Source organism: Poeciliopsis prolifica, unplaced genomic scaffold, assembly GCF_027474105.1.
Source record: "Poeciliopsis prolifica strain line A6 unplaced genomic scaffold, Auburn_PproV2 SCAFFOLD020, whole genome shotgun sequence".
Taxonomy (NCBI): domain Eukaryota; kingdom Metazoa; phylum Chordata; class Actinopteri; order Cyprinodontiformes; family Poeciliidae; genus Poeciliopsis; species Poeciliopsis prolifica.
This window is the reverse complement of record NW_026562395.1, coordinates 2,192,195-2,217,855: the sequence shown is the minus strand read 5'-3', so window position 1 is coordinate 2,217,855 and position 25,661 is coordinate 2,192,195. Positions and strand designations below refer to the sequence as shown.

The following is a 25,661-nucleotide window of genomic DNA, read 5'->3' as shown; positions in this document are numbered from 1 at the left end:
TCATCACAGCCGACGCAGCTAGAGCTGGAGCCTGGAGGATGTGCAGCAGTGAAACAGGAGAGAGCACAGCATATTCTTTGCAAAGGCCAGAGGCCATGGTGTGCTACTCCCTATGCTTGTTCTCAGCAGTGGATACAGAGGACAGGCTGGTGACATCACACAAGGCCACTCGCGGTGACTCACAGACACTAATTCATTAAAGTTTGAACCTCTGGCTCTTGCTGAATTTGACTCCTCTCCACCTCGCGGCTGACATTTTCACCTGCGACATTTCGAGAGTCTCCCTCAAATCTCTTGCTCACCTTCCTTGGACTTCATCACACCGCTCTGCAAACACACACTCACGCAGCACAAGCAATAATGACAGATCTGAGGGTGTAATCCCCGTGCATTCAAATGGGAAATTTAGCAGTTTTAGCATGAAATTGGATTGGGATTATTGTTCCAGTGAGCGTCTGGATGTGCTATCTGTATGGACACAGCCCCCAGATGAAAGTTTCGAAAGGCGTGGAAAAGACAACGATACCTTCTGCCTGAACAACGTGCAAAATTTACGCTGGTGCAAATCACTGTCTCTGTGATTTACAATTTCTAATACATTGCTTTGGTTATATCTGTTGGTACCCTGGATCTCCTCTCACAGAGGTAGATATAACGTGTCAAAAAGTTTTAAAATGTCCATTTAAATTTGCCCAGAAAACGTTGAAGTATTGTAAAATGGAGACAAATATAAGCACAATGAGATGAAGAAAGAGGTTTGTTTTGCAGAACAAAGCTCTTTGTGTGTGTGTGTTTTTTTTTCTTTTTTTGTGTTTGCTCCCTTTTAGCTCACAGGTGAATGATATGGAGGACCTCGACAGAGCAGTCAGCCAGCAGCCTTAGGAGTAAACATGACAGATGCTGATGGACCCTGACACAGAGAGATAAGCATACTCCCAGAATCTCAGTCTGCTGTCCGCTCCAGTGCCGGTTCTGCCTTTCATTCCCACCGCACAAGCCACGCTGCAGCCCATGATCAGCAGGTACCTCAGTGTCTTGATTGCCCAAGTGTAGCATACGATGTGAATGCTCAAAGGTGGACTTTATAGTTGAATGATTTTTGTAGCAGCTGCCTTATTTACTGGCATCACGACGCCTCAATACCTCATTTTATTGAGACGTCTAGGACTCAGCAGTGGTTTTGTATATATGGTCTTGGTGTCTGTTGGTTTTAATATTTTCAAAGAAAACACATGCTTTGTTTCCACAAATAGAAAAAACAAGTCCTTTCAATAAACCTAGAAGTTCTTAACTCTTTTTGGTGTGGAATAATATATTTAAAGGGGCAGTTGTTTGTATTTACCAGGCACACAGTGCAATTTTATGGCACAATCAATTGAGTTGCTATAAATAGTCTATGTATATCAAATATGACTAAAAATGAGTTTGTAAGTTTATGCCTTGAAATTGGGCCTCTGTCTCTTTAAAAATTCCTGCTTTTTCTGAAACTCTGCCTTCAGGAAGTCATTACAACATGGCTTCTTTATTAACCCTTTAGTTTGTCACTGGTGTGGCACTGAGTAGCTTGTATTATGAGCTCAGCAGATGGACATCAATTGTGAGAACATGCTAATGTCACTTAACACCAGCTGATTGTCAAGGGTTCAATGACTTTTGGTAATGGTAATTTATCACTGATTTGGCAAAAAAGAAAATGAGACCAAGTCAAGATATCCTTAACACATTTTGGATTTGTTTAAAACATAACCATCTTTATTAAAAATTTTAACAAAATACATATTTTAGAAGTTACAATATCCAGACACTCCAGACAATTTAGTTTTTCCTAATTAGAGGAGCTCAAGTCGAGGCTTTAGCATTAATCTATAACACCTCTTAACATCTGGTCACTCACCGGTGCTTATATAAACACGTGGACTTTAAATTGGCCTGTCGGTCTCCATTGATCTCACTATCTGTTTACACACACATACCTGATCAATCGTAGCCTGGCTCTAACTGATCGCTATCACTTTCAGTCACTCACATCCAGAGCGCAGCCCGCTGATAGCCTGTGGCCTGCAAATATGTGGACTCTTCATCATGTTAACTGGTATCGGTTCCTCTGGTGGGCGGACCGGGCGGAATCAATTCATCTGGAGAGGATCGCAGGACAGCAGATAGCACGCAGCTGAGCGTGTGCAGTTTGGATAAAGTGACAGACGGTGAACTTAGTGGAGTGAGACAATGTATAGCTCCAGGCAGCAAAACTGAATGGTAAGTAATATTTGGAAAGAAAAAGTGAGTTGAGGGTTCAAAGGTTCAATACAATTCAAATTTTCTTGAATTGTATTGGGATTTTATTTGATTAACCAAAAGAACAAAAGGTTTTTTTTTTGTTTATATATATATAAAAAAGAAAATTTGAAAAGTTTCATTTTTTGTTCACCGTTCCCAGTCAGTTCTATATAGAATTACCCATCGTTGTATTTAATACTGCATTCATTTCAACCGGTTTTGCACATTTGCAGATCTAAATTGAATTTTTTTTCCCAGACTGAATAGTTCGACCTCAGCCAGACTAGAACGAAATAATCTGTCAAATTGCAATTTCCAAGTCTTTGACCAAAAAACATTTTGTTGTGGCTCCAGATGGATGTTTGATGTCCTGGTGGAAAGTGAACATCCACCCCACATTCAAGTCGTTTGCAGCTTCCGACAGATTTTCTTCCCTACATTGAACCTCTTCCATCCTCCCAGCATCTCAGCCCCCTACTAAAACAAAACACACATCTCCACAGCATGTGGAATGACTGCTTGTAGTGATGGCATAAGGACTGTGTGTCATGTTTAATGTTAGTCATTTTCTGACCTGTTGGATTGTCTGCAGAGACTCTGACTGTTTTAAGCCAGAGGCAAAATGGTTGTTCGAGGCATGGGGAGGGGGTTAATAAAAGAACAAGTAAGACCGACTGAAACTGGAGTGGGCTGCTGCCTCCCACCCAGCCTCCCCCCAAGCTTTCTCTCTGATCCTGCAGGGTTGTTCCATTTCTTGTCCTGTTCTTGGGGGAAAAAAATTATCCACATTTCTCTCCCTCAAGTATTTCAAATTAGAAAAATAAAACCAAGGTGCAAGATCAGCAAGTCTTACCAGCCACTTCTACCGATCAAACACTTGTGACAGTTCATTTTCCCTTCCCGGATTTAAGGTGGGACTGTGACAGCTATGCCGGCTCGGCTGCAGGGTGTGACGGCTGCACGGAGAAGACAGACACCTCGCAACTGGAGGCGCAGTAGAAAGAATTAGCAGCTGCTAATCAGATCAGCGGGAGGCAGCTGTTCCCTCATCGTCTCGAACATCTGTTTATCTTCTCAAACAATTCAGGAATTCACAATAAGTCAGAGGGAGCATCTCTACAGCGAGCCACTCGACAAATGTTTACATGTTGCATTTGCAAAATAATAAATAAAGGGAAATCAAACCTCCTGATCATGTCTTCATCAAGTGTGTACAGGTTTTTTTTTTTTTTTCAAATTCGCTTTGCTATAATTGTGCATATCCTGCAAGTAATTCAGTCCAGGCAGCCTGTCACAGAGATTCTGATATTTGGGTGAGAGTTTCACAGTGAATTTAAAGGTTCATATTTAAACCAGTGTATAATAGAGTCGGACAGACACGGTTGTTGGCAGGTATTTTCATAAAGGCCCGCAGTTATATCTGGTCACTTAAAGGCGTTAAGTCTGAATAAACTCCGTACAGCCAGGTAAATTTTATATTGCATTGGTGCATGACTGTGACAGGAGATGATAGCAAGAGACCACCCTCTAAAATAAAGTATGTGGCGCGGCTGCGGAGCGGTGACCTGTGTGAGAAATAAATTACAATACGGAGGGAACATCACATTCTTTTGGCCCGAAGAGAACTGAAAGATGAGGGGCTGTGTGACACCATTTCTCTGCAGACTGTTAAATGCCACTATTTGGTCTTTTTTCCATTTATGAGGGAACTTCTTTTTTTTTTTTCTTGCCCCAACTGCCCCTGAGCGCTGCGCTCTGCTTGGCCACAAATCTCAAGTCGTTCGAATGCCGAAATGGACATCGGCCTCTGCAAGTTTCCTGCAAGTCGCCACAGTGAACTGAAGTTTCCGCTTTCACTGGAAGTTGGAAGGAATCCACTCAGATTTGTCATTGTGCTTTGGAAACTCTCCATGGTATGGGAGCTAAAAAGGTAGCTGTTGAGAGTTTCGCCCAACAAACAGGACATTGTGCTCCTCCATGTTGTCAGCATGGAATTTTGATTCCGAGCTTCATTGGGAAAGGCAGTGAATGCTTACATAGATAGGACTTTTTCTGTTTGTTTTCTATTTTTAATGAATTCAAAAAAATATTTCCACATCGTGATAATGGGGTATTTGAGTGTAGAATTTTGAAGAAAGAGATTCATTTGACAAAATTTGGAATAAGGCCCTAGCATATGTGGAAAACGTGAAGCGCTGTGAATGATTTCCAGAAGCGGCGTTTGTGAGGATCTGCTTCATTGTCCTATCAAAATCGCGAGGCTCGATGGCGCAGACGCGAGATAACATGGATACATACACCAGACACTTGAAGAGACGAGAAATAACCAAGACCAGGGAAATTTGTTAGAACATTAACGCTTTGATTTTTATGTTCTCTTTAGGTACATGAAAGCAGCTTTCCCTCTGTGCCAGGATTAGTGCTGCTTCTCTTTTCTGCTCCAGTCATAATCTCTGCTTCAGTAGCATGGTGGGTTCAATTAGACGTAGGCAGATGTGTCTGCCTGATCAAGTTTGGTCTAAAAGCTTTCTGCATGCCTGCTCGCTCTGTTTCTTCCATCTTCAACTATGAGACAACACTGCCCTCACAGGTTCGCTTTGGACTTCCACCTTTTTCTGTCTGCCCGACTGAGAGGGAATAGGAATTTCAAATTCCTATTTCATCCAGTAGGCACAAGCTTCTTCTTGCGGCTCTGTGCCTCCACCGAACTTGGGAGGCGTGAAACTCGCCAGTCATCCTGTGTTTAATTTCATGTTTACGCGACACAGCCTTTGAAGCTCATGGGTCGATAATGCTGCTCTCTGGCCTGTTGGTGCCGAAGGCGTGAACTCTAAACACAGAGAGGTCATTTGGATTCACAGCCCTGCTTGTTTGGCCTTTTCTGTTACTTTCATTACGGCTGCATAATTTAGGTGTTTACAGTTATTCCTCCCCGGGACAGTTTTTCCGTCTCTTTGTGCTGCTTTTAGGAATCTGACGTTATAGCTTAGAATCTCTGTCGCACCGCTGTGAGATGAATTGCTCTGGCAGAGTCTCTCTGATATTCTTTACGCTTCTTTTGTGGATTTTTAGTTCGTCCTTCTTTTGTTTGGGAGTTAATTTGTCTTTAGCTAGGAATGCAATCATTTGCTGGTTTGCAATCACCCCGAGCAACAACCCACAACAAAAGGGCTGCCTTGTTTCTCGTCCAATCTTTACTGGTTCATTATGTCAAACTTTTGGGCAATATGGTACCTGCCAGTGTTTTCTTTTCTGAGTCTTTTATGTTTGCTGACATTTCTTGGTGTTTTTGTAGTGGCTTTGTTTAATTGTATTTTTTCTTAACCTTAGACGTTGAAGCTGGAATTAACATTCCCATTCAATTGTCTTGTCTCGGCCTTTATGCTGTTCTAACACTGATCAGAACGGTGGCAATGTTTCCAAGTACAAAGGCTAGATAGTATGTATTTCAATTCATTATTAAGGCTTAAACTTTACATGTGAGAAATCCGATTTTTTCATATTTAGCCACGCATTTCATTCTGAATGTCTGAGATCGGATCACAGGGATAGCAAATTCTGTTGGGAAACCCAGACAATACCTCCTTCCCCCAGCAGCACTCTCCAGGCGTTCCCAGGACACAAGGGCCTATATTCAATCAAACTTTGGCCAAAAATATATGGCCCCAAGCACAGCAATTTTTGGGATACGTCGTAGCACTGAAATATGAAATACGTCACTGCCAAATGTTAGCAATTGGGTAATCACAAAACACAAAGCGCAGTACAAGAGGCTAGGGAGTACTCCTGAGGTCAAGTCTCAAGTGGGAACTTGCTGACAAGTTCCTAGCAAACGCACAACCTGCAGGGAGGAATGTCAAGGTGTTAACTCTTTGGTGGTTGGGTGTCATGTAATTCCGGTGAGAGCCAATGTAGGAACTTGAATATGTTTAATGTTTATTTTGGTACCAATGTTGTTTCTACTGCAATATCTTCCTTAAAGCATTTTCTAAGTCCTAATTCACAAAATACTCAGATACGAGATTTTCGCTGTAGTTACAGCCATGTATTGGCTTATTTATGTATGGGTGCAATGCCTTTTCACCTTTGGGGTTGGACATTAGAGATCATTAGAGATGATCTGTGTAACCAGCTTACTGGCGACATGTAAAAAAAAAAAAAAAAAAAAACTCAAACACACCGGGTGTATAATTCAATCAAATCATTCAAATTTTATTTGTATAGCACATTTCAGCAAGGCATTTCAAAGTGCTTTACATCATAAACACAAGAACACAAAGTCATGCAAGATAGACAACACATTGTTACATATTGTTACAATTCTAAAAAGGTGTGTTTTTAGTTGCGATTTAAAGGAAGTCAGGGTTTCTACTGTTTTACAGTTTTCCGGAAGTTTGTTCCAAATTTTTGGTGCATAGATGCTGAAAGCTGCTTCTCCTCTCTTGGTTCTGGTTCTGGGGATGCAGAGCAGACCAGAACCAGAAGACCTGAAAGATCTGGAAGGTTGATACAACAACAGCAGATCTTTGATGTATTGTGGTGCCAAACCGTTCAGTGATTTATAAACTAACAACAATATTTTAAAGTCTATTCTTTGAGCTACAGGGAGCTAGTGGAGGGACTTTAAAACTGGTGTTATGTGCTCTATCTTCCTGGTTCTAGTGAGAACATGAGCAGCAGCGTTCTGGATCAGCTGCAGCTGATTGATTGATTTGTTGGACAGGCCTGTGAAGATGCTGTTACAATAATCAATGCGACTAAAGATAAACGCATGAATGAGTTTCTCTAGATCTGGCTGAGACATTAGTCCTCTAATCCTGGAGATGTTCTTCAGGTGATAGAAGGCCGACTTTGTTACCATAATTGTTACCATTACCACACATTACACTGGTTGCATTGAAGTATAGCGACTTTACCCAAGGGTAGTTTCTTCAATGGAGGCTTTACTAGAAAATAAATACAAAGGTGTCCCACGCCATCAATTAATCACGTCTTTTCTTTGTATCTCTCTGCTGTACGCTGACCCCGGTGGGTTCCATTCTGTGCCTCCTTCGGTTCCGTGATGCCAGCTTCATTCTTTATAAGCTCATGTGTGTGTCTATGATATCCCCAGCTTCATTGGTGATTTATTACTGACCCGAGAAAGCTCAAGAGAGAGACTCGCGTTTGTGAGCTCAGATTGAACCGTTTCGTGTCAAGATCTTCTGTCTGCGTTGAACTAAAAGTCGAGCAAAATTCAACAACAAAAGTTTGTTGGGTTTTTTTAATCACTCTCAGTCAAAAAAGAGGTACAACATAAAATCTTTGGAGGAACATCTTGTAGAACTATATCCATTGGAGCATTTCAGAAATAAATACTTCCGGATTTTGACATAAGTGAAAAAAATATATTGCATATGTCTAGCTACTGATGTCTAGTTGTTGATGCACTGCTCTAATTTTCTTGAATCTACTCCGCTGCAGAGTGACATCCTCATTAACATTCGACGTCAGGCCCTTTTAGCATCACCCGTTTGAGCTGTCACAAAAAGAAAGGTGCTGTCACATGAAAAGTTCCATTTTAAGCATACGACAGCTGGGCCGGGAGGGGGATGTGTTGGGCAGCTCCCAATATCCTCGAACTAGAGAGAATAGCTTGGTTCAGATCTGAAATCAGAAGTCAAAAGTGAAAAAAGAACCATTTCAAACAGCAAACTGTGGATCCGGTGCGCCTGCTGACACACGAGAGACAAAAAGTGAATGGACGTCAGTCTCCGTTGAACAAAACTAAAAAAATAACATCCCAGCGTAATTGATCTTTTTCACAGTAGATGGAAACCCTGACAGTAGTTTGGTTCAGATAAAAGTCTTGGCAAAGCATGCCTGCTAGGCAAAAAGCTCACTTAATTTAAAATTGACCATCATTACTGGCGCCAGTCGGTGGGTTTCCTGATGTGATCAGGTGTCAGCTATCACCGGAGGAAATCTTTTTTGTGTGGACTCTTTCATAACAGTCAGTCAGTCAGCACTGTGCTTATTAAATTCAGCTGCTTGCTTCATAGCCCCTCTGCTACTGCATAATTTCACTGTGAGACTGAATTAGTTCCTGCCTGCACTGTTGGTTCCTTTATTTCAAATAAACTTTTTTTTTTCTTCCATTCTCCAGCAACTGAACCATTTTCCTTAAAAAGAAATAATAATACTAAAAAAAATGACCCTAAAACTTTCCTTTTCTTTGCCATCCCTGGGTCAGCAATAATTGCACTCGGTTAGAATTCAAAGAATGAGCAGCATGTTTGCCTGGAGCCTTTCTGAGGAACCTTGCAGCGAGAAGTGCCTCTTGCCCTAACAATCAGAAGCCGGTAAAACTCAGAGGAATGTTTCCATGCCAACTGCTCGCTGTAACATTTTCAGTTCTGCTCTTCTCGCCATAATCCAGGAGACGGAGAGTGGGGGAGACCTGGGCATTGTACCTGGCAGTCAGTCGGCCAGAGCATCAATGAGGCTTTTGGTCCCAAGCCAGCAAACAGCAGCCCTCCTCTGATTTGATTCGGGGCTTGTATCTTTCTTGAGGTCTGCAGTCCAGTGCGAAGATGTAACCACAATCTTCTTTGAATTCTTTCTTGCCAGAGACTGACTGGGCACTCGCAAGGTCAAACGGTGCAGCAAACAATGTTCCCCCCCCCCAAACGTACAGAGCAGTTGCATCACATGTGTCACTTAGATACCAAAATGGGTCTTCGTCATCTAACTGTCTGCTCTAAAAGTGCTCCCATAACACACAAACTCTGCCTGTCTGTAAAGATGCAGCTCACTCATTGTGTCACGGAAGTACAGAGCAGTTATAAGACGGGATTTTCCTAACACCTTAAGGAAGCACCGTGGTTGACAGTTGTACATGGTTTAACCTACATAACGTTACTCGCAACCCTTGTCACGAGAAGCTCAGTTTAAACGGTTCATTTACAATGTAGTGAAAAAAGAACAAAAATAAAAAAATATCTTAAAATACTTTTATTTTTGCTTTTGTATCAGACAAAATAATATCAGAGTGGGCCGATTTTTCGGCCCACTCTTCTCTGCAGAATTGGTTTAATTCTTTAAGCATAAACGGCCTGTTTAAGGTCACCCCACTTTATCTCAATTAAATTTAAGTCCAAAACGTCACATCAAGACCTTGCCCATTTTAAGTCAGTGGACAGGGATGTGCGTAGATAGACACATCTGTGCACATGTGTCTATCTGCTGGAGCACTTGCTCATTTTCCTCTGGACAAAAATAAAAATGCCTTTCTGAAATCTCTTATATTAACAGTGTAAAGTGTCTGATTATGCAGCTCAGAGAATAATTAGCTGCTTTTAAAAATCTTAAAGTTTATGCATCAGACCAGATCTGCTGAAGAGATATTCAGATTGTACATTTCTGACAATAATCAAGCATGAATTACCAAACTTAATTTGTGTTCTAACAGAGAATCAGGTACATTGTCATGTGTGACTGAATAGATTGCTTCTTCTGCCTTATTGAAATAATGTATTTAAAAACCTTTCATCTTTGCCTGATATTAAAATATGTATGATAATCTCGAAAATGTGGGAAAAAAAAGTATTTTCTGTAATGTATAAAAGATGAAACGGACAGAAAAAAAGATTTCATCAAGAGGCACTATTTCAAATTATTATTACTTTTTTGTAAAATTAACTTGAAAAGATACGCTTTTGTGTTTGTCCTACTTTGAAAATGCAGTGGTAAATGGTTCAAGAGTCTCCTTCTTTCCTCAGTAGGTTTGTGTTAGCCGCAAACAGCCTCTGATTAACTACTGCAAAACTAGATCTCATTAAAAAAGAATGACATTGCGCAAATCAGACTGTAGGGGTTCAGAGAGGGATTCTGCAGGGAAACATTAGGGTCACAAACTCTTAAAAATACATGTTAGTAAACACACACACACACACAAAAGAGTAATGCTGCAGAAAAACCATATAACATATGTTGTCTAGGTCGGTGAACTACTCTTCTCAGTTAAAGTGATTTAAAAATGTAAACTCTTTAATAAGGATGGCATGATGTTTACCTCACTATATATGTCTTACTGCTTTGATGCACCTTGCAAAAATATTCACATCCTTTGAACTTTTGCTACATTTTGTCCCACTACAGTCTCAAGCTTGAATACATTTCACTGGAAGTTTAAGCTACGGATCAATATAATAATCAATACTACTAAATTGGATTTGGATTGATCTCACCATAAAAACAGGCCTCATCGTTTTGCAACATTAGGTTGTGGCAAAACGGGGGCTTATCCAGGACTATTTTTATCTTTTAGTTGTTTGTTGAATTAAATACAATTGTTTGCTCTCAATCTCTGCTGTGTTTTATTGTGCCAGTATGGGAAAGTTGTCAGACATTCATGTTCCCTTTATTACACCATTATTATGGAAGTTCAAAGCTAGAGATGGGATTTACAGGTCTTTGACAGGAGCCACATTATGCATTCTATTTTTCTCCATTGAAAAACTGGTACCTATTAATGTAAATGTATTTTTGAGAGGCCAGCTTGGGGTAACTCATTTTATATTTTGCTGGCAAATTTTATTCTTGTTTTACATTTTTGTCATCAGAAAATTGAATCCAGGCAGTGCTGCATTTCTTTTGGTTCAGACTAGCTTTCTTGCGTCACCGGCTCTTCTCTTCAAATTCTGCTTCTGCGATTGTCCTCCATAAACTGCTGTGTATTGACCGTTTATGTGAAAGAAGTTGCCCAACTTTTTGGTTCGTTTGAAAAACTTGGACAACATACTTGGCTCATTTTGGAACCTGACAGCTAAAACCACACCGCAGTAGTAGAGTGTCGACATAAGAGCACCACACACGCTGGGAAATGCAACACCAACACAACATTAGGCATCATTTGGAACTCAATTACTGTGGAAAACTGACACAAAGAGCCTTCGCAGCTGAGTTTGGATGAAATAAACCTTTTAAATGTCATCAGTTGGCTGTCCTGGCAGCCCTGAGATGGCAGCTTAACTTGGGCATTAATGCAACTGGTTAAAAAAATAAATAAAAAAAAGTACATCAAAGAATCACCTTCTATCCGCCTCCATGATGTGATGCAACATGCAGCACTTGTGTGATCAGCTCCATCTGTCCCAACAGCCCAGCCCACGGCAGCCGTGCTTTAAAAGGAACTTCCCGACTCCACACTCTCCCTCATGCATATTTTAGCATTTATAAAATCCATATGCCAGAGCCAGATTTGATCCGAAATATCACTCTGTCAACAAGGAAAACCTTTGAAGACGTCAGTATGCACCTCTGTCCCATTTGTAGACTCTAATCTGATAGAGCGATGACTCCTTTGTCAGTTTTAGTTAGTATTTGTAACAGACTTATTGCATAATCCTGCTGTTTGATATCAGCATTTTGATGTAGCTGTGGTGTTCATTTTGTACACGTGGGGAAGTTTGATGAAACAGTTTGATCGCTTACACAAAGTGTTTCCTTGAATTGCAAAGTGACCTAAAGACTTTCCTGAAGAGACCCGGGTTCTTAGAAGCATCAACTTGAGCTTTCTTGTCAGTTAAAGGCGATACAAGTCCAGTTTAAGAGGTTTCTTGCATTTCTTACTCTATTACTCACTTGGTTAAGCTACCTCACTGTTGCTTTTGGGGTAAGATGGGACTGTGACACTACATAATCTAGTCTTAAAAATTAAGCACATACCTTATTCTTGTATTTTAAAATCTGCAATCTGAACCCTGATATTAAAGATTGCTGGGATAATTCTTAAGTCTTGTTTTGGTATTTCCATCACCTGACCTTCCTGTTAATATGTAAAGCCAACAGTCTTGAGTTTGATAAACTACCATATAGCTCAAGACACAAATGTCCTACACAAAGTGCTGCTTTTCATGGACTCTTCATGTTTCACTTTCCAAAAAGGAAGGGGCTTTAAAATTGAAATTTTGTGCATCAAAAAGAATAAAAGTGCAACTAAGGTTTCCCAAATAGGGGTGTCGTAAATATCTTAAGTCAACATGCAGTGTTGCTGCCCTCTAGTGTTTCACCTTCCATTTGGAAATTGAGACAAAAGGAGGTTAAATACTTCTATCATATCCTACCCAAGATTATTTTTGGTCACTCTTAAACTGCCTGACTACAGATGACAGGAAGCTTATTCAGATTTGGACAATGAAGTCATGAGCTATTGGCCAATTAGCCCTCCCTATAGGGGACTTATTAGGAAGCATTAGCTCTGAAGCAGAACAAAATCCCAGTATGTTCCCCGTCCTTGAATGTGAATTCATGCTGGCTTCAAAATTAGTCTGCAGTTTTGTTCAATTAGATGTACAGATGGGCTGATTAATTGCACCACACGACTTTTAAATAGCGTAGCAGTACTTTTTAAAGGGCTATTCAAAGAAACATTAAATCAGGCTCTTGTTGTAAACTGGTAACTTCATAATTTTTTATAGATATACAATGCTCTGGAAAAAAAATTGACACTTAAAATGATCAGTTTCTCTGATTTTACTTTTTATAGGTATACATTTGAGTAAGATAAACATTGTTCTTTTATCTTATGAATTAATGACATATCTCTGAAATTCCAAACACAAATGTTGTATTTGCAGAAAATGAGAAATGGTCAAAATAATTAAAAAGATGTGAGCTTTCAGACCTCAACTAATGTGAAGAAACATGGTCGCATTTGTTTAGGATCAACCATACTGTTTCAGTATTCATTTCAGAAATCAGTATTGGGTGGAATAACCCTGAGATTCAGTGCAGTGGTCTCTTGGGTGATCTTTTTTTTCCCCAAAACACCTCTAATGATACATACAATTGTGCATCCACTTAAACAGCAGCTATTGTATTTTCAAATAAATTTAACATAATTTAGAAATGCAAGTTTCAGAGCAGTACATCTTAAAGCCCTTGATCATTTTGTTACATAAACATTAATCCATTCAGTCTAAACTGGATGCATTTTGATGCACTCTTGAATTGAACAAAATTAATATTTGTATTCGTACCTGGATGAATGAATACAACTCTTAAATCCTTCATTTTCAGCTGAATTTAAAACAAACAGTTTGCAGTTTTTAATTTTTGAACCCATGTCAGAATATTTTCTAAGAAACACATTTTTAGTCACCAAATAACCACACAGCTCAATGTGGTGGATCAAAAGAAAAAAGAATTTATTAGAAGTGTTGAATTTCTTCCATTTTAGCCAGCTGTCCTTAGCCAGTGGATGTCAGCACAGCACATCTAATCCAGCTGAAAGAAAGAAAAAAAATGGGATTATGAGATGATAGCATCATAATTGTGGAAGACAAATACCCACTGGCCAAGTGAAGTACTTAACAGCAGCCTATGTCTTTCTATCAACATAATATGTATTTTTTATTTTATTATTTATTGTACAAAATTGTAATTGTTTGCGTTGTATATTTAGATGTCAGTAGACCCTCTCAAAAGCCACATTCATTCGCGACCCTAAGTTTGGTCGCAAGAAGATGTTACTCACCTTTACGAAGCCGATGTCTTTTGCATACTGCCTGAAGCACTGACGGCACATATTGAGTCCGTATTTACGGATCAGACCATGTCTGTTTGAACACACTCGGCTGAAACGAAATAAAAGTTAATTAACTCATTGATCGTATTTTGTTAGAGATTTTCTTTAGCATACGTCAGTAAATACTGTAGAAAATTGCTAGTAGCCGGTTAGCATTTAGCACTCCTTTAACAGAGCATCCTGGCTATTGTCAATACAAACAATGGTGCGGGTGCATCAGAAGCATTCAATTAGCAATTAACGAGCAACCGAGGTGATATACTATAACGGCAATTACAGTTTTGAATCCTTAAAATTGTAAACGAGTGGGAAAATCGGCTAACGTGTGGCTGTGGTGCTAAACGAGTAGAAGCTACATCCACGAGCGCCATATTGGTTCAGTTCCTTACCGCCCATGCGGTACGGAACTGAATTCAATTTTAACACCGCAAAAATTCAAACTGAGCCACAAATATAACCGAAAATAACTCTTTGGCTGATAATCAAATAGACAAGCCTGTCACTGACCAGGAGCGGGATCCCTGTCCGAATTTTCTCGGGTGACTCCAGTAGAGCTGCTGATGGCCCATCTTGTTTCTTCTCGCTCGAGTGTCGGAAAGGAAGAACCAGGCACGCGCATGCGCAAAAGACTGTTTCGCTCGCTGTATTTCCGGTTGTCTAATTGTCGTTTGGCTCCACCTACTGGTAAGGAAAACAAAAATTCAGAGGGATAAGTTTCACGCATAACTTGGTGTAGACTGAAATTGATGTCTAACTTATTGATTTATAAAAAAAAAAATAACAATAATAATAATAAAAAAAGAAAAACGAACAAATAGAATACTATTTTTTTCATTAAGAATTGATGAGAACAGTTTCTGGTTCAATATAGAAAGTTCTTTATTATGGTGGTATATGTGAGAGCATACAGCCAAATTCAATAAATTTCGGTAGGCTCTTCGTCAGATTAAGAAGGATTAAATAAATCATTGTGAGCATTTAGTCTGCATATTGTGTTTAACTTAGAGAATTGATTTAGTGAAATAAGTAATTTTTAAAAAAATATAATTCTATTTTACTGAATATGACATTATCACTCAGAGGTCTGGACTGTTTGTGGCAGATTTGAGAAGGATGTATAGAGGAATTTTTCAGCTGATGCACATGTGGGTTATTGTGTGCAGAAGATGTTATAATATTTTGTGTGACTTCAAATTTTGAGAGAAGATGGGCTGCTTTAGGTTTAGTTTGGGAATCCACAGCAGACAATTTGAAGGAAATAACCTTTCTTTTTCAACTGTACATCAGTATTTTTGTAAATGAGATGTTTGTCCTATCCAAGCACAAGACAGTTTTCTACTTTTGTCGTCAAAGAGGAGCAGAATATTCTGTCTGTGTGCCCAGGGCACGATCGCAGACGTCTCTCAGCTACTCCCTGAAATGAGTTTTCAATAGCTTGTTTTCATGTCCAGCTAATGAGCAGCACTTACACTGTGTAAGCGCTGCCAAAAAAAAAAAAGTTGGTTGGCAAGTGACTCTGATTTTTTCAGTTCCTATTCCATACTGAGATGGCCATCTCCTGCAGCACCAAAGCCTGGCCAGACCATAAAACAGCAACACTTACACACTTCATATGTTAATTAAATTTGCACAACTTCTTTCTGACTGGACAGGAATGCGCTTTCACGTCAACGTTCACAAGAGGCGGTTGTATGTCAGGGCATTTTAGGAGTTTATGGAGATCTCTGTTAGCATCTTGCAGTCCGCTTTCAGGGTTGACTTGCTTGTATGGTCAAACCTGGGTGTAGACCATTTTTTATTATTGTCTGTACAGTGGAAGTGCTGATTTTGCATTCTTTGGAGATGCATATAAATCCCTTACAGAGCATTAATCTTCATTCTGAAGGCCTTGAAGCTGTCACTTCAACACTCGGAAGCTCACGAAATTAAGCTTGAAACTCAAACATTTTTCACAGCACCTCAACAGTTTTTTTTATGCGTTTTTTTTTAAATGTAATTATGGTCTTTTTTTATTACTCGGTGGCCATATTTTATTATTTTATAATCTGAGAAAAGAGGAGCTCAGTGAAAGTGTCAGCAGCTGCAGCAGACACAGGGAGATATTTAGACTATAACGATATTGGATGGTTGCACTACACCACCACCATCCAGCTTCCCCCCGGACTAGTGCATTGTGGGACAGTGGGAGGCGGCGGTTCTGTATTTGTGATTTTTTTTTTTTTTTTTCTTTCGAACAGCTAGCCGTCATTTGCGTTTCCATGCAGTTCGCTGGAAGGTATGGAGGAGAACGGGAAGCCGCCGTTCTAATGTCTCCCAGTGAAAGGACCGCACCAGTCCAGTTTTTTCGGTGAGTGCGGACAACATGGTTGTTTGTGCTCGGTTTGTTACGCTGCCGCCGCTGCTGCTGCTGTTGTTGTTGACGCCGAGCTCTTCTCTTTGGCTCGGGCTGCCTCGGAAGTTGCTAGCTGGAGCCGTTGCTAGCTTTGAAGCAGCATTTCTGGATGCTCGCTGTCATAACGGAGCCAAGCTGGGACCGGCGGCTTCCGTTGTTCGGAGTGGCTCTTGGAGAATTTACTGCCAGCTAGCGGAGTTAGCTCTGCCTATAAATAATGGCAGGATCGAACAGAGCCGCTGCTGACTCGGTGTGCCGCTGACAAGCCGCGGCTAATTAACAGACACCGACAGGCTTTAAGCCGTGGGAGAAAACTGACACATTGAAAAAAGGGGGAGGAAAAAAAGAAGCAATTTAACTATATTGTAAAATAAATACGGGAGTAAACGATGCTCTTTAAGCTCCAGGTCTCCAAATAAGAACGTGTACAATTATTAATTGACAATTGGAAGACATTTTCAATTAATAATTGACAAATTATGAAGTTTTCCATGGTTGTGACGCGTACCTTTTAAGGGTTTTCTTCTGAATCGTATGGAGGCAGACAGAACAGGATATGCAGAGCTGACAGATTATTCATTTAGTAATCAATGAAATATGAAGGTTTGTTCTGCAGGTCTGAGCAGAAACGGCCAATCAATATCGATAATGTAATTAAGGATGGACTATAATGCAGAAAGCTTTGAGTTTTATTCAATAATAATCCAAGCAAAGTTGGCCTGTCACTGAAGCTGGGATGGAGTAATACGTTTGCAGACATAAAGCCAGTTTCCCTGAAATTAAATAATTGCTGTTGCAGCAAGTCTACTAATGGGTTATGATCATATTTTGCTCTTGCAAAATACGATTCTTAGAGCTCATCCTCTTACCGTCCTTCTGTGCACACGATCTCAGTCGAATAATGTAAATTGATGGGAAGAGGATGAAAATGAGGCTGGACAAACTTTTCTGCATCCGTGGTTAATACCCGAGATGTTTAGGATGTGACAGAACAACGCAGCTCACGACTGGACCAGCTCTTGTCTAGAATTAGTTTGTTCTGTGACCATAAAAGAATAAGGTAGTTTTAAAGATATACTTTGACATGGAGTGGATTTGTGTTTTCAGATGGAATTAGGTCAGTGTGTGTATTTTTAAAACTAGACATGTAGTATAACGATACTACATCCCTTTAGACTTGGGATGCTTCAAATGCTGAAGAACATGCTTTATGTAAACTTTTTGTTTTATGGTTCACTTCCTCCAAAAACCTCAATGTGTCAGAAAGTTGGTTTACAAAGGACTTGCAGGCTTGGAAAAAAAAACTAAATTATGAATTAGTACTGTCAAGAGAAGCTTCTGTTGACTCTATTATTTATAATGTAGTTATGTTATCTTTCATAATAGACAATATTTTAAAAAGTAAAAAAGGTTGGGCGCTTCAACTTTGTAATTCACAATTGTCAGAGTGGACATTATGATTCATTTATGTAAGCCTCGACAAACCCTGAAGATGAATTCATTAAAAATGAGATATGAAGCACTAGAGCATGCACTACAAACCTTTTGAGCTGCACACATGCTTTAAAATAAAAGTCTTCAAATGAACATTAATCCAATGAACTTGCTCTAAATTGCCATCCTAAAATCCTTCCAATGAAAAAATAATAATGAGAGTTGTTCACTTTGGAACACAATTGTAAAGTTGCTTTTTATGCAACAGTTTCTGTATTAGTTGCTTATTTATGGTAGAATTTTGATCAGTATTTTCTAGTCCACAGCCATATTTTTTGTACGTAAAGTGCCTTGTTGTGCAAAACATTTAATGTCATCTTATTTTTATTTGGGGTTTTTTTTCTATTATTTTAATGTCCTTTGTGGGTTATTGCAAATAATATACACTTATATGCCTGTTTTCAGTGAAGCTAATTTAAATTTATAGCCTTTTGGCAGATTGACAATAAAGTAAACAAATATGAAAGCAACTTTTCACCTATCCTCCCTAATGTACACATAGTTTTAAATGCTAAATGATCTAATAGAAAAAAACGACTCAACGTCTTCAACATCAGTCAGAATATACGTGCCACATCTTGGTGAACTATATGGTGTTATGTATTAATATTTTAACATTCATAACTCAGGTTTTCTTTTTTTTTTCTTATCCAGGTGGCTCATGCTCACTGCCTCCCTACAGCCGACATGCCTTATGGGATATTAATGAACCATCTATGACATTCCAAGAAAATTTAATGTTTACATTAAGAGCTTTTTTTGCCAACAATTAGCCTCACTGGGCCTCTTTTTTTCACCTGTGGAAAAAACACACCACTATATTTTGGTTGTGTTTCTATTTTTTTGTACAGAATTTCTATCCTTTTTTGCAAGAGGCTGATTGTCTATCATGAGATTCCGAATCTACAAGAGGAAGGTGGTGATACTGACTCTGGTGGTTGTTATCTGTGGCCTAGCTTTTTGGAGCAGCGGAAGGCAAAAAAAGAACATAACTCTTCAATTCTCCAAGGAGTTCCCCAAGGAATTTGAGGCTGTGAAAAGGAGCAGCAGCAGCAGCAGTGGCAGCCTCAACAATCACATCCAGTTGCAAGCCACTCCTGCAGTTAGCCGTGCACCTGTCCCGCCACCCATTATCCAAGTGAACGGGACGCACCTGGACAATGCAAAGGATGAAGCCAAAATTAACAAGCCAGAGGTGGACAATGCCACTCTCGTCTATCGCGGTATCGTCTTCCAGCTGAACTTTGACCAGACGATAAGAAATGAAGACAAGTACAAGACTCGGCAGAAAGATGATCTGGTCGTGGTAGTTCAGGTGCACAACCGACCCGACTACCTGAAGCTGTTAGTGGATAGCCTGCGAAAGGCCAGGGGAGTGGAGAGCATATTGCTGATATTCAGCCATGACTACTGGTCTCCGGAGATAAACAAAGTGGTGGCCTCTGTTGACTTCTGTCAAGTCCTTCAGATTTTCTTCCCCTTCAGCATTCAGCTCTACCCCCAAGAATTCCCGGGGAACGACCCCAGGGACTGCCCAAGAGACATTCCCAAAAAAGACGCCTTAAAACTCGGATGCATCAACGCGGAGTACCCAGACTCCTTCGGCCACTACCGCGAGGCAAAGTTCTCGCAGACCAAGCACCACTGGTGGTGGAAGCTACACTTCGTCTGGGACAGAGTGAGAGCCCTCAAAGACCACCAAGGACTGGTTCTGCTCATAGAGGAAGACCACTATCTGTCGCCAGACTTTATTCACCTTTTAAAGCTGATGAAAGCTCTCAGAAGGGAGCAGTGCACCGATTGTGACATCCTGTCCCTCGGGAGCTACAGCCACATCGGCTACTCCAGCAAAGCGAACAAGGTGGAGGTCAAGGCCTGGAAGTCGACGGAGCACAACATGGGAATGGCTCTGAGCAGAGAGACGTACCACAAGCTCATCCAATGCACCGACACGTTCTGCACTTACGACGACTACAACTGGGACTGGTCCCTCCAGCACCTGACTGTGGCCTGCTTGCCCTCTTACTGGAAGGTCATGGTGAGCGAGGCGCCCAGGATCTTTCACGCCGGGGACTGCGGCATGCACCACAAGAAGGCCTCCTGCATGCCCATCAGCCAGAAGACAAAGATCGAAAACATCCTACAGAGCAGCGGGAACCAGCTGTTCCCCAAAAACCTCCTGATCACAAAGAGACTGCCAGCTAACGGCGCTGGAGGAGTGGCCCCGCATGTGAAAAATGGGGGCTGGGGAGACATCAGGGATCATGAACTCTGCAAGAGTTATGTTCGATTACAGTGACCTTAATTGCTACTACTATGTATTCTTTTCTCTTTTGCATCCTATATATAAAAAAGTAAATCTTTATGGACTATTCTCCATATTGCCTGTTTTATTGGACTGTTTTCTTGGATTGTTCCAAATAAAGACGAATGTTGAATTTCTGGCTTCTTTTCATGAACATATGCGCTCTGTTGTTGATGCCCATGTTACGGCTAAAGAATATTACCTAGAGTAAAAGTTATTTTTTTATCATGAGCTTCTGTTCAAAGATCACAAAAATATTTTTCTTGTGTTTGACGACTTGGTTGGCCTCTTTTTTTTCATAAATTGCGATTAGTTGGTCTTGAGGAGCAAAAGCCAAAGTGTCCACAGCAACTCAAACCACAAAAACAACAAGGGTTTATGCAAAGGCTGTTTTGTTTCTGGGAAGTCAATGTAGAAAGTGCCTCTTAAGTATGAAGCTTGGAACATGAGATTCAGTGCCTGATATCAGTAAAAAGTATAAGTAGAGAGAACTTAAAACTTTTCTGCTTAAAACACTTTTCTCTTACCAGGCCAACAAAGGTATCTTAAAAGTCATTAAGAACTACAAACAGTCAATGCGATTGTTAGGCTAAAGTAAATTTTCACAAGTTATTGGTTCAAAAGCCTGCAAAAGTAAATAAGCCAAAAGAAACATTTCATGAAAGCAAATTGTAATCATGAAAATCTTAACTGCTTCTCTATTGTTGTTAAGGGTTAGTCCAAGTTTGACCAGTCTCTATATTGTATCTGAAGTCCTTATGGCAAAAAAAAAAAAGCATTGAAAACAGAATAACAGCTAAACAAAACCAATGTGTAAACCAATCCAGTTCTGGTTTGACTTGTCTCACTTTAAAGATAATTTATTCCAATCTAAATTAAATGTTTTTTAAAAAGTTCATGTGTTTAAGTGCCGAATGTGAAGCTGGAAATCTGACAACAACCTCTGGGACGGTTGTAGCAAGTTGCCATCTAAAGCAGCATTCTAACTCTGCCCAGACTTTGCACTAGACAATGTACCTATTCCAATTTTCATGCATCCATCCATTTTTTAACACCCTTGTCCCTCGTGGGGTGCTCCTATTCCAATTTAATATTTAAAGAATTTGGGCCCACAGCTGACAAATTCCCTGTAAGTCATGCCACTCGGGGTGTTTGCCATATCAACAGTCATATACTTTAGATACAACCTAATAAATAACCCTTAAGTGGAATTTTATTCCAGAAACTCTGACCTATCCTTTTAAAAGGTTGAGATCAGAATCCATTTTATTACGCAAAGCAAAATGTAGCCCATCTTTAAATAGAAATATAATTAGGAACTGAAGCCCTGTCTCATCAGGGTACTCAGAAAGCTGGTAATCCTCTGGTGTCACAATCCTGCAGTGCACACATGATTAATTTGAAGGTATTTATAGCAAGTAAATTTACTGAGATCAGATGTTTGACACCTTGCTCCATTTAGAGGCTTCTTACTGAGAATACCACTTCGAACGTACCCTCTGATGGGGTTTTTACATGCTAAGGCGTCAACAGAAATGGGAACTTTTTTCTCAGTCCAGTAAACTTTGACAGAAAAATGGCAGCGTGGGAGCTGCTGCCGAGGACTGCAGCCTGCAGGCCATTGTTTTGTTTTGTTGCAATGCATCACTGTCTCGATTCCTAAAGAGGGAACATGGAAGTTCGGGCCACTGCGTCTCTGCAGAGATTTTTATTTTTTTTTCCCCACGATAAGCACAGGTACAACCAGAGGGTCCCCTGGCACTCGAGCTGCTTTCTTGTTCCTTTTGTCGTTATTGAAGATGCATTTCCATTTTAACCGGGTCTGTATTGACAGTTTCCACTGAGACCAGAGCTTGCTGGCCTCTTGGCTGCATTGATTTTTTATTTTTTTTCCCCCTCCTCCTCATCTCAGCAACATGTATCTCTCCATCCTGCCTGCTATTTCAAAATCTTAAAGTATTTAATTGAAGCTGGTTATTTGTGTAGCCAGGTGTGTGCGACTGTTCTGCTGGTGGTCCCATTTTCAGCACTGCACTGCCTAAACTTGATGCTACACGCTTAATCCAACACTGTTGCTCAGTCGAACATCTGTTCAAAACCTCAACAATGACGAGGCCTGACAAAGGATTCCTGCATACCGAGGGATCTCCGCAGAAGCCCCAGTTAATTTCCTGCGCGTGAACTTCAATTCCTGTCATGGCGCCGCGGCGCTCGGGTCATGTGACTGGCACATTGTGCAGCTGCTCTCATGGCGGAGAGACTCAATAACTGGGCCTGCACCTCCAGGGAAGATGGCTGGCTCGGAATAGAAATAAGAATGGAGGATGTGGCACTTTGCTCCTCATGTGATGACCGATGGTTGGCTAATGTCGGAGCCTTTAGAAATTACAACGCGCCGCTTCCTTTGAGCTCCCTGCAGCGATAGCCACAGAACTATTTGTCCTCGCCTACAGTAAAGTAAAAGCAGAAAGCATGTACATCATCATAACCCACTAATAGCCTCATTTTAAAGATCTACAGGCGGCCCGGCAGCACACAACTTATAGATGTTGCGCATTAAGCAGCCGAATTCCTCCTTTTGTGGGTAGCTACTAAAATCCCTGCACATCTCAGATAATTGTGTAATATTTCACATTTACGAATGCAATTAACAACGATATTTTGCTAACTCAGTTATATCACATTAGTATCTGCTTTTTACAATTCATTCATTATTTATGAGCCTTAGTGCACACATGTTACATAAACAAACGGAGGCCATTTTAACAATCTGAGCAGCCGAGGACACTGAACTGTCTCATCTGATCAAGGTCGCAATAAGGCCGGGCCCGTTTCCCTCAACACGCACCAGAGAATTTCATGAGCCGCTCGCGAGGATGAGTGTTATATTGATGTTGAACAATTGTAATCCTAAAGGAATTCGTGTATTCATTCGACTTCAGATGTTTATTGGCAAAAAAAGTGAATTGTTTACACATGGAAACGAAACTGTACAGTTATTATCAATCGAATCAAATTTTATTTGTATAGCACATTTCAGCAGCATAAACCCAAGAACACAAAGTCATGCAACATAGAGTCAACAATCAAAAGCTTACAGTAAATCAAGTGCCATCGTGAAATTCGTAATTGATTTCGTTGTCAATACAATTCTAAAGAGACACAACTCTCCAGTCAATTCAGTAATCTCACGGTTGACAGTGAGATTACTGACTGGATATGTGATCACTCATCTTATTAGAAATGATGGAGTGAATCTGGACTGGATTCCTGCCCCACGTTTAAATATAGCCCTTCATTTTTTTAGTTTGGATTGGGGGCTGCTCCTCCATCTTCACTCTACCTGCCTTATCGAATCAATAAAACGAGCTTCGATGTGTGTTTTTGGAAAACATTGTCCCATTGGAGCTTCAACCAGTTGGCATTTTGAAGTGGAATCCTATAAACCCTCAGCAGAACGCTGCCACTACCATGCTTGACAGTAAGTAGGCATGTAGATTTGAAGGCCTCCTTAATTTCTCCAAATATTTTTTTTTCTGTCATTGAGGCAGAACAGCTTCGACTTTGTCATGTCTGTATGGCAGTAAACCCTTTCTCCGGAAGCTGACCCATCATGTATGTAAATATCTTAAGGGTATTTATAATATTGTGCCAAGGAATAGAGAAACTTTTTCATAAGATCAAAGTTGCAAGCTTCGTTTTTTATTAATTAAATCAAAGCATTAAGATTTACACCAATATCTTATTTTGTATGCCTGGTAATAATGAGATACTTTTCTGACTAGGAGTGGGAAGTTTGGCTCAGCTGCTACATAAATTCCCAGGAGGAAAAGTGACCTGGTTTGCACATAGCCAGTTCGCTGACAGGAGAGCTGGGCAGGGAAACAAAACATAAAAATAAAAAAACCTCCGTTCGACTCTGTTTGTTTGTTCAAGGGATCAGCCCTTCTGATTGATACATGCTCGGCACGGATGAGAGCAGTCCGTCTCGGAGCTCAGGCAGTCAGTCAGAGCCGTTTAGCAGCTCCCTGACAGGATGACTGAGTCAATCCGGCCTGCTAATCACACTCCCCACACCTCTCCTGTCACACGGCCTGCAGTATTTAGAGGGACGAGAGCTCCTGCTTCCTCAAAACGTGACTCATGAACTATGGAGTGGTGTTTTTATTATTATTAGTAGTAGTAGTAGTGGTAGTAGTAGTATTATTATTGGTCTGGAATACAAAATAAAGCTGAAGCTGTGAGAATGAAGGGAAAGGAAGAAATGGAGACAACCAGTAAGGGAGACAGTGATTTTTCTGGTTCGATCAAGTGCTGCAGTCTTCTCTGAGCAATGCTGCCATCTATTGAGCAAAAAAAGAAAAAAAAAATCACTTGCTGGGAGGACATGTCTCCGGAAAAGAAAAAGAAATGCAGCTTCTGACTTCATGTTTACCTCACATGTGTCCATTGAAGAGCTTCCAGACCCAGAACTCTCTAGGAAAGTGAGATTGGCTCAGATCTGTGACGAACATGCAGTGAGATGCTTAGAACATCTTCTGAAAGATGAACCTTCGCCTAATCAGATTGTTCTGCTTATGATTAAAACTAAAACACAAATGTAAAGTGAGACATGATGTAGTGTTTTTAAAAGCTAGAGTGGTTTTCTAAAGCCACTCTGCAGAACTATTCTGTTAGGTCACTGTATTTAAAAATGCTGCTTGCAGGGATAGTCTTGAATTTAATGCACTCAATGCACTGTCCCCTGTGACTATTAAGCGATTCTAAATTGTGTTACTGATGCATTACACCTGAGGCAAGGGTGTCACTCTTACAAACGAACAAAATTGCATTGTCCACCTTCACGGAAAGTAACATAGTTTCCAGAGATTTTAATTAAATGTCTACAACGAGCTTTTATTGAAATACTACATAATTGCATTACGGCTGCACTCTAACTGAAAGGATTTTTCTTTTTTCTTCCAAGCTGATTTAAGGGCACTCTCTTCTGCACAGTAACAGAGAGATGTGCAGGTGTATCCCTTTCGATGTACAAATTATGCAGAATTTCCCTTATTGACTTCATACCAAAGAAAAGGGCAGACAGCGTACAGCCAGATGTTTCCCAATAAACATTAAAATTAAAATGATCTGACTAGAAAATAAAGGATATGTCCCAAATTAAAATATATATATATATATATATATATATATGTGTGTGTGTGTGTGTGTACTTTTACACACACATATTAATGGTACCCCCACTTTAAAGCAATGCTGCTTCGTCCCAGTATCTATAATTGTATTGTCCACATGGAGTCGCTTTTCAGGTTCTTTTGATCTTTTGGTTTCAGCAAACCAAGTGATCGCCTATCACTAATCATCTAGATTATTTTCTGACATTTCTGTAAGCATCACAGATCCAACTATTCTGATTTTTAATAACAAACGTGACATTTTGTAAGAACAATTAGTACATTCGTCAACAGATTTACAATTCAACGATCAGAGGTGGTCTATACACATCCCGTCTGGGCTGGAAACACCTTGAGGATGACCTGGGAGAAGGGATGTCTGGGGTTTCCTCATGAACCTGCAGGAATGCCATCGTTTCAGACAAATAAGACACACACACACATGCTGCG

At 40.3% G+C, this 25,661-nt stretch overlaps 2 protein-coding genes and 1 long non-coding RNA gene across 3 annotated transcripts; 2 read left to right on the top strand and 1 right to left on the bottom strand.

Moving 5' to 3' along the window:
• The first annotated feature begins 798 nt into the window (after positions 1-798).
• LOC129369229 (uncharacterized) lies at positions 799-3,389 on the top strand. The gene is made up of 3 exons (XR_008606932.1): positions 799-1,022; positions 2,019-2,256; positions 3,189-3,389. It is a non-coding gene; the product is annotated as an uncharacterized LOC129369229 (long non-coding RNA).
• Positions 3,390-13,440: 10,051 nt separating this feature from the next.
• rps29 (ribosomal protein S29) lies at positions 13,441-14,470 on the bottom strand. The gene is made up of 3 exons (XM_055044420.1): positions 14,354-14,470; positions 13,796-13,895; positions 13,441-13,545 (listed from the first exon to the last, which is right to left on the bottom strand). The coding sequence occupies exons 1-3, from the start codon at positions 14,413-14,415 to the stop codon at positions 13,537-13,539; spliced, it is 171 nt and encodes a 56-aa protein (XP_054900395.1). The 5' UTR covers positions 14,416-14,470; the 3' UTR covers positions 13,441-13,536.
• Positions 14,471-16,064: 1,594 nt separating this feature from the next.
• mgat2 (alpha-1,6-mannosyl-glycoprotein 2-beta-N-acetylglucosaminyltransferase) lies at positions 16,065-20,170 on the top strand. The gene is made up of 2 exons (XM_055044419.1): positions 16,065-16,193; positions 18,387-20,170. The coding sequence occupies exon 2, from the start codon at positions 18,622-18,624 to the stop codon at positions 20,029-20,031; it is 1,410 nt and encodes a 469-aa protein (XP_054900394.1). The 5' UTR covers positions 16,065-16,193; positions 18,387-18,621; the 3' UTR covers positions 20,032-20,170.
• Positions 20,171-25,661: the final 5,491 nt, after the last annotated feature.

Coding starts and splice junctions, on each gene's coding strand:
- mgat2 (XM_055044419.1), top strand. CDS start 18,622: ATGAGATTCCGAATCTACAAGAGGAAGGTGGTGATACTGACTCTGGTG.
- rps29 (XM_055044420.1), bottom strand. CDS start 14,415: ATGGGCCATCAGCAGCTCTACTGGAGTCACCCGAGAAAATTCGGACAG. Junction 13,896..14,353: donor GGACAGGGATCCCGCTCCTG/GTCAGTGACAGG, acceptor ATTTCGTTTCAG/CCGAGTGTGTTCAAACAGAC.